The sequence below is a fragment of the Erythrolamprus reginae genome, unplaced genomic scaffold, assembly GCF_031021105.1.
Source record: "Erythrolamprus reginae isolate rEryReg1 unplaced genomic scaffold, rEryReg1.hap1 scaffold_199, whole genome shotgun sequence".
NCBI classification, from domain to species: Eukaryota; Metazoa; Chordata; class Lepidosauria; order Squamata; family Dipsadidae; genus Erythrolamprus; species Erythrolamprus reginae.
The window spans coordinates 11511-28059 of record NW_027248576.1 but is presented as its reverse complement, the minus strand read 5'-3'; the positions used below and the strand labels follow the sequence as shown (position 1 = coordinate 28059).

At 41.6% G+C, this 16549-nt stretch overlaps 1 protein-coding gene across 1 annotated transcript; it reads right to left on the bottom strand.

The window, feature by feature from the left end:
* Positions 1–6944: 6944 nt before the first annotated feature.
* LOC139155987 (SH3 and cysteine-rich domain-containing protein 3-like) lies at positions 6945–16006 on the bottom strand. Its single transcript, XM_070731369.1, has 7 exons — positions 15962–16006; positions 13989–14055; positions 13318–13364; positions 12101–12186; positions 10727–10778; positions 9148–9297; positions 6945–7043 (listed from the first exon to the last, which is right to left on the bottom strand). Exons 1-7 carry the CDS (start codon positions 16004–16006, stop codon positions 6945–6947), a joined length of 546 nt encoding a protein of 181 aa, XP_070587470.1.
* Positions 16007–16549: the final 543 nt, after the last annotated feature.

Below are 16549 nucleotides of genomic sequence, written 5' to 3'. Positions count from 1 at the left end.
AGACAATAGATAGATAGTTAGAGATAGATGGGTGGATGAATGGATGGATGGATGGACGGATGGACGGACGGACAGACAATAGATAGATAGTTAGGGAGAGATAGATATACAGACAGACAATAGATAGATAGTTAGGGAGAGATAGATATACAGACAGACAGACAATAGATAGATAGTTAGGGAGAGATAGATATACAGACAGACAGACAATAGATAGATAGTTAGGGAGAGATAGATATACAGACAGACAGACAATAGATAGATAGTTAGGGAGAGATAGATATACAGACAGACAGACAGACAATAGATAGATAGTTAGGGAGAGATAGATATACAGACAGACAGACAATAGATAGATAGTTAGTTAGGGAGAGATAGATATACAGACAGACAGACAATAGATAGATAGTTAGGGAGAGATAGATATACAGACAGACAGACAATAGATAGATAGAGATGGATAGATGGATGGATGGATGGATGGATGGATGGATGGATGGATGGATGGATGGATGGACGGACGGATAGACAGACAATAGATAGGTAGTTAGAGATAGATAGATAGATAGATAGATAGATAGATAGATAGATAGATAGATAGATAGATAGATAGATAGATAGATAGATAGATAGATAGATAGATGATAGGCAGACATATTGGCAGACATACAGGCAGAGAAAATAAAAAACAAATCACACCTATCAAACTGCTAGTTGTGCAATCTGCAATACAGAGGCATAGAAATCGCAAGGGAATCTGCAGATACAAGGCCATTGAGGTGAGAACACTAGAATGAGAAACAGGCAGCGTGGCTACCTTAGCAACATCCTAATGATTTACAGGAGAAAGGAAACTGCAAGCTGTTATACGTTCAGGTACCCAAATGCATATAAAAAGCAAGTATGGTGTAAAGGGGGTGGATAGCGAGCTTTAGGAAACACGAGCCAAGGAGCGTGTCGGCCCAAATTTATCGAGCTTGACTTTTTGTGAAAATAAACACAAGTGCGTCAGTGTACAAGGAACTCCTAGCATTTGAGAATTCTGCACAATAATATGTATGACTTACTCTGCATGGTATGAACAGGAGGCGTAAACTGATGGGATAAGAGCTGCAGCTATCATTAACTGGATATACACACTCTCTGGACACTGAAATTGCACAACTTGATAGGTATCGAGCTATAATTCCTTGACTATTGACCATGTTGCCTTTATCATGCTTCAATTGTAATCCAAAATGCCTGGAAAGCAACCAGTTGCCTGCCCTGATTTATAGGGCCTCCTGAATAATTGCCTCCAGTGGTCTGAGAAAAGAGGAAAAAGAGCTTTTTCTCCAGTCCCGGATGAGACAGATGTGTTCAGGAAGACAGTTTCAAACATTAAAAACGCAACCCAAAAAAGAGGAGGTAGTTAAAAAAATTCTGGAGTGTGCAGAGATGGATATGATGACGAGAAGACTGAATGATCAAGAAGAATCTGACTTTTATATTATTTGGGATAAAGTTTATACATGGATAGATAAGAATAAAGTTGAAAATAAGGTAACGAGAACGGTATGAATATAATTAAATGTTATTGATATTTTTGTTGTTTTTAGTGTTGTTGGCTTTTCTATTTTATCAATTTAACTTTATGTCTATTAGAATATGTAAACAATAGTTCTTCTTTTCAATTATAATATTAGTTTGATCTAAAGATTTAAGATTTTATCCTTTTTTCTGTATTAAAAATTGACCTCAAGAAAAGAGGGGTAATTGTAACCCCTAATATGTGTTTAATTGTTTGTAAGTTTGTATGTCTTTTTTAATTTAAAATTAATAAAGTTTATTTTAAAAAACAACCCAATGAAACATGATTTTCATTTTTAATTTCATTTATTTAGTATATCTCTCCCTTTACTAAAGATTTGTCTTTTCCAAATGAATTTTGAGTTTAGACCTCTTTCTGTTTTGCATCAAAATCCTGGGAGCGATAACCACGGTGGGCTGCTGGGGGGCTTGCAGGGGTTCTGGGCAATTCGGAGAACCCTCAAATCCCACTCCTGATTGGCCCCACCCACCCCACCCTACTCTGCCCTTCCTAGGAGTGCCCACACAGCCCCCATTTTGGATACATGTAAGTGCAGGGCGCATGTGGAGGCGTGGGGAGGGCGAAAAACGGGCCTACTGGAAGTTCGGGAAGGCTGGAAACAAGCCTGTTTCCAGCCTCCAGAGCCCTGGGAGCAGTAGTGGATTGCTAATGGTACAGTAAAGGACACCGTACTAGTAACGATCGCTGCACTGTGTGCACAGATTCAATTATCTTGTACATGCACATGTGTCTCCCAGCAGGATTTTGCTTCTGTGCACGCACAGAAAGCAAAATTTTGCAAGGTGATGCGCGCAAGAGAGAGATTTCGGCAATTTTTTGCTTCAACGCATGCATGGAAGTAAAATAATCATCAAAATTTATTTATTTATTTGATTATTTGGTTATTTGATTATTTAATTATTTAGTCATTTAGTCATTTAGTCATATAGTCATATAGTCATATAGTCATTTAATTATTTAATTATTTAGTCATTTAGTCATTTAGTCATAAAGTCATATAGTCATATAGTCATTTAGTTATTTAATTATTTAGTTATTTAGTCATTTAGTCATATAGTCATTTAGTCATTTAGTTATTTAATTATTTAATTATTTAATTATTTAGTCATTTAGTCATATAGTCATATAGTCATTTAGTCATTTAGTCATTTAGTCATATAGTCATATAGTCATTTAGTCATTTAGTCATTTAATTATTTAGTCATTTAGTCATTTAGTCATATAGTCATATAGTCATATAGTCATTTAGTCATTTAGTCATATAGTCATTTAGTCATATAATCATATAGTCATTTAGTCATTTAGTCATTTAATTATTTAATTATTTAGTCATATAGTCATATAGTCATATAGTCATATAGTCATTTAGTCATTTAGTTATTTAATTATTTAATTATTAGATTTGTATGCCGCCCCTCTCCGAAGAGTCGGGGCGGCTCACAATCTCTCTCACGCGCACGTCTTCTCATGACATTTTGCTTTCTGTACATTTACAGAAGCACACACACACACACACATGGTGCAGGAGGCCAACTAGGCCACACCGACCCAGCAGCCAGGCAGAGAATGCCTTGCTAAAGTTTCTGAAGCCCAGCCCTGAGCAACATACAGTCAGTGGCCTTTTGATACCCAAGTAGCTTCTCTACTTTACTGAGCTCTTAGGAATTTTATGTGCTCATATTATATAAACAAACAAAGGCAATGCAGCAGGAATGCTGCTTAAAATTAAAACATGTAACACATCAGGTCTGTTGTGAGCCACCCCGAGTTGTTGTGAGCCGCCCCGAGTTTGTGGAGAGGGGCGGCATATAAATCCAATAAATCTAATCTAATCTAATCTAATCTCTATCATAACTAGAGGCAGAAGAGGGTATAGAAAGGGACAGTGCAAAATAATGACAAAAAAAAGTCTGGATAGTGGCAGGGGTGGGCAGTGAGCAGGACAGGATGGAATGCAGTTCCATCGGCAGAAATGAAGCTGTGTGCGCTGCTCTTGCTGATTGGCGACAGTCACTTCCTAGATTACCGGTCTTGGCTCAACTCTCTTTCTCCCCCCCCCCCCCCTGCTGCTGCTGCATCTTTGCTGCTTGCTTTTTTCTTCTTTCCTCCTTCCTGGCCTTGGATGAGCTTCCCTCTCTCCTGCCCGGCTCCCCTCCAGCCTCAAGTGTCCACCTCCCGTGGCCAGGAAGGAGGAAAGAGGAAAAAAGCGAGGAGCACACAGCAGCAGCAGTAGGGGGGGAAAAGGAGAGCCACACCATGCTGTGCCAAAGCGGTATGAGCTGGGGTCTTTTTCCCCTCATGAAGCCCTCTCCCCACCCACAGCCAAGATGAAAAGGCATCATTTAGCAATAATTACCTTGTAACTCTCCCTCGACTTTCTGATATTTTTAAATCTGCCCTCCTGTCCTCCTCCTCCCCCTCGGAAAGCAACAGGGACACCAGTACTGGCAGGAGTTGCAGGGGGCCCTTTCCCCCCCCCTTTTCTCAACAGCTGATCAGCACCCTAGCTACCCAGCCTGAGGTGGGGGGGAACCCAAGGAGAGTGCGGGAAACGCGAAGCAAATTGTCACCCCAGAGAGTGACACTGGTGAGGTTGTAAGTTGAGGACTTAACAGTTCACTTGAACGATGATGATCATTCAAGCCACTCCCACCTGGTCACATGGCCAGCAAGCTACTCCTACCCAGTCACATGACCACTAAGCCACATCCACAAAATAAGCCACACCCACAGTGTGGCAGTAAAAATTTTGGCTGCCCGTTATTGGATAATGGATATTGCAGTACCTGGAGACCACAGAATAGAAGAGAAAGAACTAGAGAAAAATCACAAAATAAAAAGACCTGTGAATAAAAGTAGAACAACTATGGCAAAAAGAAAGCAAAGATAGTAACGATAATTACAGGCCCCTTTGGAGTAATTCCAAAACTGGAAGCTTGAATGAGATCAACATTAACCAAATTACCATCCATTGCATAAGGCACAGTATACATTTGCAACAATACTCTTAATATTATTAAAGAATTACATCTGCCTATCCCAGATCCTTGGGAAACATCTGGCTACTGTGCGACCGATCATAATTTCATAATAGAAGGAAAGTAGCAGAAGAGGACAAGAGCCAGTTTGGTGCAGTGGTTAAAGCATCAGGCTAAAAACAAAGGAGGCTGTGAGTTCTAATCCCACTTTAGGCACAAAAGCAGACATGAGTGACTTTGGGAAAGTGACTCTTTTTTCTGCCCTAGGAGGCAAGCAAGGGCAATCTACTTCTGAAAAGCCTTGCCAAGAAAAATACAAGGGCTAGACCAGGCATCAACAATAGCTTGAAGGCACCAAAAACAAATGGAAGAGGATAACAAGAGTGAGAACAAATATCAGTACAATTTAAGGGAGCAGAATAATTTCATAGCCTCCTGGCAATTGACAGCATGTACAGAAATCGGGGTGGTCCCTGGAGCTTTCTCAGCTTGGTTGTTTCCTTGCAGATGTTTCATTGCCCAAACTAGTTAACATCAGCAATGCGACAACTGATCATGTTACCTAGTATATGTTCTGTCTGGGTCACTCCAGAAGCCAATACCAACCCAAAAAGAGAATCCAGACACACTGGTAAAAGGCAAAGGCAGTTTATATAATTCAAGGAAGACACAGGTAACAGAAAATGTCCTTACAAACAGGAAAAATGCTGGAACTTCGAATATATACATGAAGGGAATAGTCCATGAAGCAATACCAGATTCTTGCTGCCAAGACGAAGCTGTAGATAGCAAACAGACGCCTCCCACGAGTCTTCCAGATTGCGAGGCCACAAGCCAAGATCAGAGACGCTGAGAATCAAAACAGGTCACCGCAACTCCAATTGATAATACTCCACATGGCTTCAAGGCCTTGCCTGCCTTTTAAACCCTGCTGATGAGGACCACACCCAAACCCAGCTGTTTCTAATTCAATGGTAAAAATATTTCTTTAACTGCTCCTTTCGTTGCTCTGAACGTCTGTCTCATGTCAATGACAGCTTGTGAGTCATCACCTAATGACTCCAAGCTACTGGCTGGGGAGAGCCCCCCCCCCCCCCCCGGGGCTCTCATGCTGTTCTCCTTCATCCCATTCCTGATTTTCCTCTCCCCCGTCCGACTGTTCAGCCCCCTCCTCTGCGCTGTCATCCTCCTCCGGGCATGGAGCCAGCAGAGACACAGCTGGTCCCTGAGGAGCCTCAGGCTGAATCACCACAGTATAGATAATGAAATGTCTGCAAAAAAGAAAAAAGAAAAAAAAACAACCAAAACCCAAGCTTGGAGAACACCAAGTACCCCTTCATAACAACCCTGAGCTGCAAATATTCTGTTAAGCTAGAAACTTGCTGCTTTGCATCAACACAGATAAGCAAAATAGGGATGAAAAAGAATAACAGATAATTGGCAAAACGTAACTGAATCTAAGCCAGTGATGGCAAACCTTTTTTTTCCTCAGGTGCCGAAAGTGTGTATGCGCATGCACAAGTTCCCACATCCATAATTCAATGCCTGGGAGGGTCAAAATTGCCTCCCCCACCCCCCAGAGGCCCTCTGCAGGCCTGAAACAGCCCATTTCCCAACCTCTGGTGGGCCCAGTAGGCCCATTTTTCACCCTTCCCAGGCTCTAGAGGCTTCTCTGGAACCTGGGGAGGGCAAAAATGCCCTCCCCCATCCCCCATGGAGACTCTCCAGAAGCCAAAAATGCCCTCCCAGAGCCTCCGGGTGAGCCAAAAATCATCTGGCCGGCACATACATGCACATTGGAGCTGATCTAGAGTAATGGCTAACGTGCCAATAGATATGGCACCACAAGCCACCTATGGCACCCGTGTCATAGGTTCGCCATCACTGATCTAAGCCATCCAAGTAAACCAGGAGCCAAGCTCTCCCTCTGCCAGCAAAGGGACAGCCGTATCCTGAAGTAAATGCATGCACATGTTAGTGCCACCTATAGCGGGCGGCAGCAGTAACTCTTGCCCTTTGTCAGTCCCGTCCAATCAATCTGTCCAATCGCTACTTTTCTTCGCAGACAAGAAGTTGAGCAGCTTGGACTGCAATCCCAGCACCTTCATGACAAGGTCGTAAAGGGAAAAAATGGCTGAGCCCATTCCGAAATCTGCCAGCAGCAAAGTTCAAGAGAAGTACTGAGTCCTCTACAGCGGCAGGTCAATAAGCTTCTTGCCTTGAATCCTGGCTCACTGATGACACAGTCCTTCTTGTGATGTCTTGGACCGGTAGGAACTCAGCTTTCTTGCAAAGAGGCTGGTAACGAACTCTCAAAACTCTTTGGCCCTCCCTGGCCTTGGTTATGAAATCCTTGTGAAGGGCAGGGTTGGACCTCAGATCTCCTGCAAGAAGTCAGCGGGGAAGAGCCCCACTTTGCGTCCGGTGTAGACTTTGACATATCCATTCAGCTCCTCTCCTTTCTGTACCACAATCTATAAGAGGATAAGAGACATTAGATGAAGCAGAATCCCCAAATTTTTCTAGGAAGGAGTTTTTGTACATTTATATAGAGCAAAGGAGGAAGGGGGCAGCAGGGGTAGAACTGCCAATAAGTAGCAAAAGACCTGAGTTTAGAAGAAAAAAAATCCACCCTAGAATTGCTTATGGACTGAATGTTATTTAGATGACGTGCTGAAAAAAATCTGGGTTTTATAACTGTCATGTACCCAGATTCCCAGGATAAATCTAAATGTGATCAGTCTCTTTTAAACTGTTCTCCTCTTAGCTCTGACTTATGTGATAATTATCAGATTAAAAACTCAAGGAAAGCCCCACTCCTCAATTTCAGAAAGAACTTGCAGAAAAAAAGAAAGAAAAATTGTGCTATTTTAGCATTCATTTACTTTTAAATAATCTGCCACAGGGGTGAGTTCTAATTTACCAGTTCGCTTCCTCCTACGTTGCATGGCCATATCTCATGGGCATGCACCTGTGCAGTGCTGAATTTTTTTTAAAAAAAAATCCTCCCCCAAAGCCTAAAACAAGATGGCAATACATGCACCGTGCCAGAAACTTGGCTTCTGCTCATGCTCAGAAGAAACATAAATAACCCCCCCCAACTATTTTTTTTTAAAGAAAGATGGCAATGCCCATGGACCAGCACTGACCGAACTGGTTCTCTGAAGTCATCATGACATCATCAGTGGGTCACTACCAGTTCCAGATAGGATATAATAGGGGTCTCCAAACTTGTCAACTTTAAGACTTGTGGACTTCAACTCCCAGAACTCTCCAGCCAGCCACAAGACCTGAACTCTGTTTCTGAGTGGTCTAACACATGGCAACTCCAAATCTCAACTAGCAAATGCTCTATCCTACACATTGGAAAGAAGAATCTGAACTTCAAATGCGGACTGAATAATCAAATTATCACAGATAATCCCCACTCGGTTAAAGACCTTGGTATATTAATAACAAAAGATTTAAGTGCCAAAGCCCACTGCAACAACATAGCCAAGAAGGCTTCAAGAGTTGTAAACCTAATCCTACGTGTAGCTTCTGCTCTGGCAATCTCACACTGCTTACCAGAGCTTACAAAACTTTTGCCAGACCCATTCTCAAATACAGCTCATCTGTTTGGAACCCATATCGCATCTCAGACATTAACACCCTTGAAAATGTCCAAAGATACTTCACCAGAAGAGCCCTTCACTCCTCCACTCGAAACAGAATACCCTGCGAGACTAGACTTTCAATCCTGGGCCTAGAAAGCCTAGAACTAAGACGCCTTAAACAAGATCTAAGTATTGCCCACAAGATCATATGCTGCAACGTCCTGCCTGTTGGCAACTACTTCAGCTTCAACCACAACAACACAAGAGCACACAACAGATTTAAACTTAATATTAACCGCTCCAAAACTTGACTGTAAAAAATATGACTTCAGTAACCGAGTTGTAGAAGCGTGGAATTCATTACTCGGACTCCATAGTGTCATCCCCAAACCCCCAACACTTTGCCCTTGGATTATCTACGGTTGACCTATTTAGATTCCTAAGAGGTCAGTAAGGGGCGAGTACAAGTGCACTAGAGTGCCTTCCGTCCCCTGTCCTATTGCTCTCCTATATCTCCTATACCTTTCTTCTATTCCTATATCTCTTCTTCTATTGTTTCATTGATATGTTATATTACTATACCTTCTTTTCTATTATGTCTTAGATATATTTTACTATGAGTATCTCCTCTATAACCTTCATCATGTATTTTACTCTGTGTGTGTGTGTGTGTGTATATACCCACTAAAACTCTCATTGTGTATTGGACTAACTAACTAACTAACTAACTAACTAACTAACTAACTAACTAACTAACTATAAATAAATAAATAAATAAATAAATAAATAAATAAATAAATAAATAAATAAATAAATAATAAAGTCCTAAAGTTGCCAAGTTTGGCAATTTTCCGGTGAATGTAAATCTTTCAGCTCAAGGTGGAAACATTTGTAAAAGTTATCACTGTTTTTGGACATTCAGAACAGCAGGAGAGGGGGGGCATTTATTTATATCTGAATGAAGTACTTCAAGGAGACATACCTGATCCTTTTTTAATGTAATCTGACCAATTTCTTTGTTGCCCACAAAGGACCGCATGACCTTATGCACCCGCTCTCCTGCGCGCACTCGGATAATGAAGTTCGGCGGAAAGTATCCAATTTTTTCTCCAATCTCCCCAATTTTCTTCCCCTAAGAGATGCATGCATGAAGTTACTTTATAAAGAAATAACCCCCCCCCCCCAAAAAAAAAAAAATTCCCCATTTTATCACCATGAAACAAGTTAGAATTAGAATGAGTGAGTTTATATCTTTTTTAAAAAAAAAGCAGAGAGGAAAATTGGCAATTTCCAGTGATTCTCTCCTTCAGCACATAAATACACTTTTGCTCTTTAAAGGAGGAAGAGACAAGTAACTAATATTTTGGAACATTAGCTCTTGCCAACATTTTAATGATCCACATTCCTCAAAATTGACATCAATAATCCTGCAAACTGGTCATTAAGCCATTTCCAGGACAGTAAGTGACTTGCATGTTCTAAATGGAGGAACATTAAAAAATATTGTGAGGGAAACGTGAGTGAATTTTACAAAAGGAAATGTTTCAAAAGGAAAAACACAAAATTAATATTACTAATGGCTCTGAATCCTTTCATGAAAATATACAGTTTTTAACATTGTCATTCATAACATTTTATTGACAGAGGATGGGTTTAAATATTTTGTGGTGGAGTAGGCAGCCAATTGATGGCCAGAGACTGGACTGAACATTTTTAAAATGTGGGGGAGGGCATATGATTTAGAAGATAATAATACAAAGCAGATGGAAATAGGATCGTCTGGGGTTCTGCTGATGGCAGGAGGCTCCACCCACCCGACTGGGACACTGGTAGCAATGGGTTTTAGAACCCACTACTGGACACATCCAATCATTTGTAGCAGAGTTCCCAAACAAACTCTCTTTCTCCATATCCCTCCTCTCCGCCCCAAATCTTAGGAAGAAACTACAATAGTAAACCCTGGATTTCACAGGTTTGTGATATGACCCTATTTTTTAAAAAAATGCTTGTTTCTACTTATATACAGTAGTACCCCTAGATACGAGCATAATTCATTCCAGAAGGGAGCTTGTATATCGAGCAACTCGTATCTGGAACAAATAGCTTTAGACTTTGTTTTTCCCCTCCGAGATAACCAAAAGCAAGGATTCTTGCGCCACCTAGTGGACGCTCGGCTCATATCCCGAATTTGAGCTCGGGACTGGAACAGAAATTTCTCTCCCCTTGTGGCTCGTATCTTGAAATACTCGCATGTGGAGCAGCTCGTATCTAGAGGTATTACTGTATTAGATACAACCAGTGATGGTTAAATGGTTGCTGATTTCTTGGGTGAAGGGGATCAACACTATTTTGACAAGTTTAGTAAAATCAAGTCACACTGAAGGTAGACTCCAGCTGGGATGCCACAGTAAAACTGAAGCAAAGGAAATCCCAAATATTTTGCTTCTAGATAACCACTTATTACTATTAACCACTGATATTTAAACACTTTTAGATTTCAAAGATCAAGAACTTCTTCAAAATGAATGGAATTAGTCTCAAAAGAAAAAACATCTTCTTACACGCCACCATTCCTCATTGGAGTCGTCAACAATTGCAACTTTGTCCCCAGGGCTGAAAGAGAACAAGGGGCCAACAATGAAAAGACCGTTGCGAGTTAGAATTGCTGAACAACCTTCATCCTTTCTTTCTCAGTGCTGAATATCTGACCAAAATGGCAACTTCTCACCGCACCCATACTTCCTTCATGATTCTACCACAAACTCAATAAGGTAATGAGATACAAAAGTTTTAGCTAAGCACCAGAACATGCAGGAGCCTGACAAATGCTCAACTCTTCTCTCTCCATCTTTATTTATTTATTTGTAAAATTTATATGCCGCCCAATTTCACTTGGACTTTGAGTGTCTTACAATAAAAATAAATCCTGCAACCATTGGTAGAATTCTATATATACAGTAGTACCTCTAGATACGAGTTTAATTCATATCTGGAACAAATGGCTTTAGACTTTGTTTTTCCCCTCCGAGATAACCAGAAGCAAGGATTCTTGCGCCACCTAGTGGATGCTCGGCTCATATCCCGAATTTCAGCTCGGGTCTGGAACAGAAATTTCTCTTCCCTTGTGGCTCGTAACTTGGAATACTCACATGTGGAGTAGCTCGTATCTAGAGGTAGTACTGTATTGTTGCCAGTTCTTACATTTGCCTATAGGCCACAATGGTGGGATCCTACTTTTTTTTCCTACCAGTTCTGTGGGTGTGGCTTGGTGGACATGGCGTGGCATGATGGGTGTGGCAGGGTAATGATACTGTAAAATCTACATTCCCTCCCCACTTCAGGGGAAGGTTACTGCAAAATCCCCATTTCCCCCTGATCAGATGGGACTCGGGAGGCAGAGAATAGATGGGGGCGGGGCCAGTCAGAGGTGGTATTTACCGTTTCTCCAAATTGCTCAACATTTCCGCTACCGGTTCTCCAGAACAGGTCAGAACTGCTGAATCCCACCTCTGATGCAGGGTAAACTCTTTTAACTTGTCTCCCAGCCTTTCTCCACAAAACAATATAAAGAATCTCTCCTGTGAAGATCTCACAGTCTTACATGGGATGCATGTACTGAATTAAGAGGGATACAGCAATGGTATTCCACAAGGCTTTGATATTCCTGAATAAGGAAACTTCCGTCAAGACAAGTTATGTCTTGATGTTTTATTTGAGGTCTCAGCATTCTCACATTACTCTTTAGATTAATGTAAAACCAGCTCAGCGAAGCTTTGAATTCCAAATCTCTTTGTTATCAACGACTTGTTCAGAGACTACATTGTTTTATCATAGGTTGTAAGCCGCCCCGAGTACTTGGAGAGGGGCCGCATAAAAGTCCAATTAATAAATAAATAATAAATAAATAATAAAAGCAAGACCATTTTGTTACTCACTGGAAATCCAAGTCATCCTTCTCCAAGGCTTTGAAGCGATAAAGTGCAATAAAATAGTGAGACTGTGGGAACCCAGTTTGCTGCTTCTTACTCTGTTCAAAAGAAGAAGAAAAAAACTAAAGTCACCTTCAAGTCAAACCTGACTCTAGCCAGCTTTGTCGATTTTCTTCGCAATGTTATGGAAGTGGCAGCTATCATCCCTTTTAGGGATGGTTCTTAGATTTCCAAGCTAAGCTCTTTGTAGCCTTGGTCTTCCCAGAAAACTTCCATGGAGGTGATAACCTGGGGTAATCCCACCAAGCTAAGGTCAACTATAGAAGGGAATATTTGCAGCTCAGGGTTGAACTGAGAGATCCTTAATGCTCTCTGAGCTTTGTAGTTTTCTTGCAGATGTTTCATTACCAAACCAGGTAATACCAGTTACTGTGGCACCTCTACTTACGAACTTAATTCATTCCGTGACCAAGTTCTTAAGTAGAAAAGTTTGTAAGAAGAAGCAATTTTTTCCATAGGAATCAATGTAAAAGCAAATAAGGCGTGCGATTGGGGAAACCACAAGGAGGGTGGAGGCCCTGTTTCCTCCCAGGACATTCATACAGAGGCCCCACAGAGGCTTCTCCCCACCTTTTCCGGCCCTGTTTCTTCCCTTGAGATTCCCCCAGAGGCCCCACGGAGGCTTCTCCCTGCCTTTTCCGGTTACAGTTTCGGAGGCTTGGGTTTGTAAGTGGAAAATGGTTCTTGAGAAGAGGCAAAAAAAATCTTGAACACCCAGTTCTTATCTAAAAAAGTTCATAAGTAGAGGCGCTCTTAGGTAGAGGTACCATTGTACCTACGTAATTTGGGTAAAGCATTTATTTATTTATTTATTTGATTGATTGATTGATTGATATGCTGCCCTGTCCGTGGACTCGGGGTGGCTTGATGGTGTTACCTAGTATATTTTGCTCTCAGTTTTCTTGTTCTTGTCAGAAATTTTTAATGCTGGCCAAACACAAGCTCTTTCTATAGATACCCTCTATAAAAAATAGTCTCAGGATGGGCAATAAATCAAAACGGATAATCGGAACGGCAGGTGAAGAAAAGTGACTTGTAACAGCATCCCCCGCTTGTAGGATTTGGAGACAAGAAAGTGTGTAGTCATTGTGTTCAATCTGGCAACCGGCAAGCACATTCTCTCCCTCTTCCCCTTCCCCCATGCAAGAGTGAGGGGCAAGCACCTTGTCGTCGGGTGTATTTTTCTCTGCTTTCTGTCCTTCTGGATGGCCTGCATTAAAAACAAACACGCAAGTTCATTTAGGAACTGTTCGAAGTTACGACATAACCCTCTCACCCCCCAAGTATTTACGTAATAGTCCCGAACTTACAAATGTTGCAGCACCATGGCAATCATTCATCTTTACAAATGGCCATGGAGGCCCCACACCATTAGCCCTGCCTATTCACTGCCCTCCCCTGGGTCTATACAGGTATTTTGCCTGTGGATATTCACTTTGCGAAGCTGTAGCGAGCCTTCGGTTTCTTAGCCTGCTTCAGTGCTTTAGGCCTTCAGTGTGTTCGTAGAGAATGGAAGTCTAAAGCAGTGTTATCCAACCTTGGCAACTTGAAGATATCTGGACTTCAACTCCCAGAATTCCCCAGCCAGCAAATGCTGGCTGGGGAATTCTGGGAGTTGAAGTCCAGGTATCTTCAAGTTGTCAAGGTTGGGAAACACTGGTCTAAAATACTGCAAGATTGCGTGATTTAATTTGTGGGCAGCAGGGTTTTCCTTTCTTTTCAGTGATCTTCTGGCTTCTTTTGTACTTTGTTTACTCGAGCAACATTTGCTTAACAAATATTTGGACTCTGGATCCTGAAGACAATAGACTTTCTGAAGTCTGTTAACACTTACCTCCCATTGGTTTGTCATTTTCTGGTTTGGGGGCTTCTGTTTCTTCTTCCATCATGGCAGCCAAAGGCTAAAATGTAGGAAGGAAAATAGAAAATATTTATTTGACAATATTTTTATGCCACCCCAATTATATGCCACTCCAATCAATAAACTTATGGCGGTGCAGAAACAAAATACAATAACAACAAAAACCTCTTTCGTTCATCTACACTAAACTTCAAACCTTATGCTAGATGGGGATTTTATTTTTCCCCAATAAAAATTCCATTTTCAATTAAACAGTGTGTAGTCTGGGTACAGATAGTTTTAGGAAATAGTAATCTAAATATTTACAACAGTGAGAAGAAGGAGGAGGAGGAGGAGGAAAAGGAAGAAGAGGAAGAGGAGGAGGAGGAAAAGGAGGAAGAAGAGGAGGAGGAAGAAGAAGAAGGAGGAGGAGGAGGAGAAGAAAGAAAGAAAGAAAGAAAGAAAGAAAGAAAGAAAGAAAGAAAGAAAGAAAGAAAGAAAGAAAGAAGATAGATGGGAGATTCTCAGTCATCCAGGTTATGGTTGTCCCAAAGGTGATTTTTCAAGAAGCAACTGTTTTTTTCCTTTGAAGATGTTTCACTTCTCATTCAAGAAGCTTCTTCAGCTCTGCAGAATCTTCCATGAGAAGCGAAACGTCTTCAAAGAAAAACCAGAAAGTCCTAGTTGCTTCTTGAAAAAGCACCTTTGGCACTTCCACTAGTTGGTTGCCTCCAACTTCTCATTAAATGGCACAGGCCCATTAGAAATGAATGATTCTGAGCATCTTCTGAAGTGACAGAAGGGTAGAACCCAAGATTACCAACAGGAGCAGTTTATCCCACGGTGGAGTGGTACTATGGAAAAGGTCTGTTGTAGGATGCACTTCCTTTGTCTCTGACTACAATGCTACACGTTCAATGGTGCTGTAGAATACAGAGTACGCAGCATCAAGACATTCTGGATGGCAGATTAATGCCTTGTAGCATGAACATAAGAAGAGGAACTATTGAATATTTGAAGTCATTTAAAGGGGGATGGTGAAAATATAGCCCTATAGATTTTGCTGGACTCACATCTGTCCCAGCCAACATGAGCAATGGAGAGTCTAGAAACAGCTGTAATGCTACATGTGGCACCGTGGTTAGAATGCAGTATTGCAGGCTAACCCTGCTGACTGCCCGCTGTTCGATTCTGACCAGCTCAACAATGACTCTTCCTTCCATCCTTTCGAGGTCAGTAAAATGAGGATCCAGATTTTTTGGGCCATTATGGTGACTCTTTAAACCAGTGATTTTCAACCTTTTTTGAGCCGCGACACATTTTTTACATTTACGAAACCCTGGGGCACATTAAGCAGGGGGGGGGGGGGCGCTAAAAAAAGTTTGGACAAAAAAAATCTCTCTCTTCCTCCCTTTCACTCTATTTCCCTCTCCCTCTTTCTCTCCCTTCCTTCCTCTTTCTTTTTCTCTCTCCATCCCTTTCTTTCTCTTCCTTCCTTCCTCTTTTTTGCTCTCTTTCTCTCTCCCTCCCTCCCTCTCTCTATGTCTTTCTCTCTCTCTTCTTCCCTCCCTCCCTCTTTCTCTCTCTTTCTTTCTTTCTCTCTTGCTCTCTCTCTCGCTTGCTCTCTCTCTTGCTTGCTTTCTCTTGTTCTCTTTCTCTCTCTTGCTTTCTTTCTCTCTTGTTCTTTCTCTCTCTCTCTTGCTTTCTTTCTCTCTCTGAGCTTTGCTGCACACCTGACCATGTCTCACGGCACACTGGTTGAAAAACACTGCTTTAAACCACTTAGAGAGGGCTTCAAAGCACTGTGAAGCAGTATATACCGTAACTCTTAAGTGCTATTGCTATCGCTACATGTGGCCAATGCTAATTTTAGAATTGCTTCTATCTTCATCCCTTATTCCAGACTGGATAGCCTTTCATGCACCACTCCTTTTACGTTGGGATGTTTCATCAGACCGACATCCTACGTTTTTTTTGTTATCCTGTCCTTTCTTGCGCTCCTTGTTTGCCATGATAACACCCGACCGGAGGGTATCGAAGACGGGATCATTTCGGCTAGCTGTGAAATAAACGAAACCAAAAAAAAAGTTGTCAAAGTTACAAAGGTATTTCAAGAGTTAAAAAGTCCTATGGAATGGCTGACTTACCACCTGAGAGTTGTTGGGCACTGTACAATGGAGAGCTGTAAGCACGGTGGAAACCTGGAGGCTGTAGAACAAAGATAAATATTATACACAGTCAAGAACGTTGGAAAAGGGGGACAACGCCCATTTTTCTCCCAAACAATGGAGCTTGGTGACAGAGGCAGCTATTATTCTTGAAAATAATCTCTAGTCTTAGTCTAATGCTTGTTTTATAAATAACACCGTGTAGCCAGTAATGGGCAGCCAAATTTTTTACTGCCACACTGTGAGTGTGGCTTATTTTGTGGGTGTGGCTTGATGGTCATGTGACTAGGTAGGAGTGGCTTGCTGGCCATGTGACCAGGTGGGAGTGGCTTGAATGATCATCATCATTCAAGTGAACTGTTAAGTCCTCGACTTACAACCTCACCA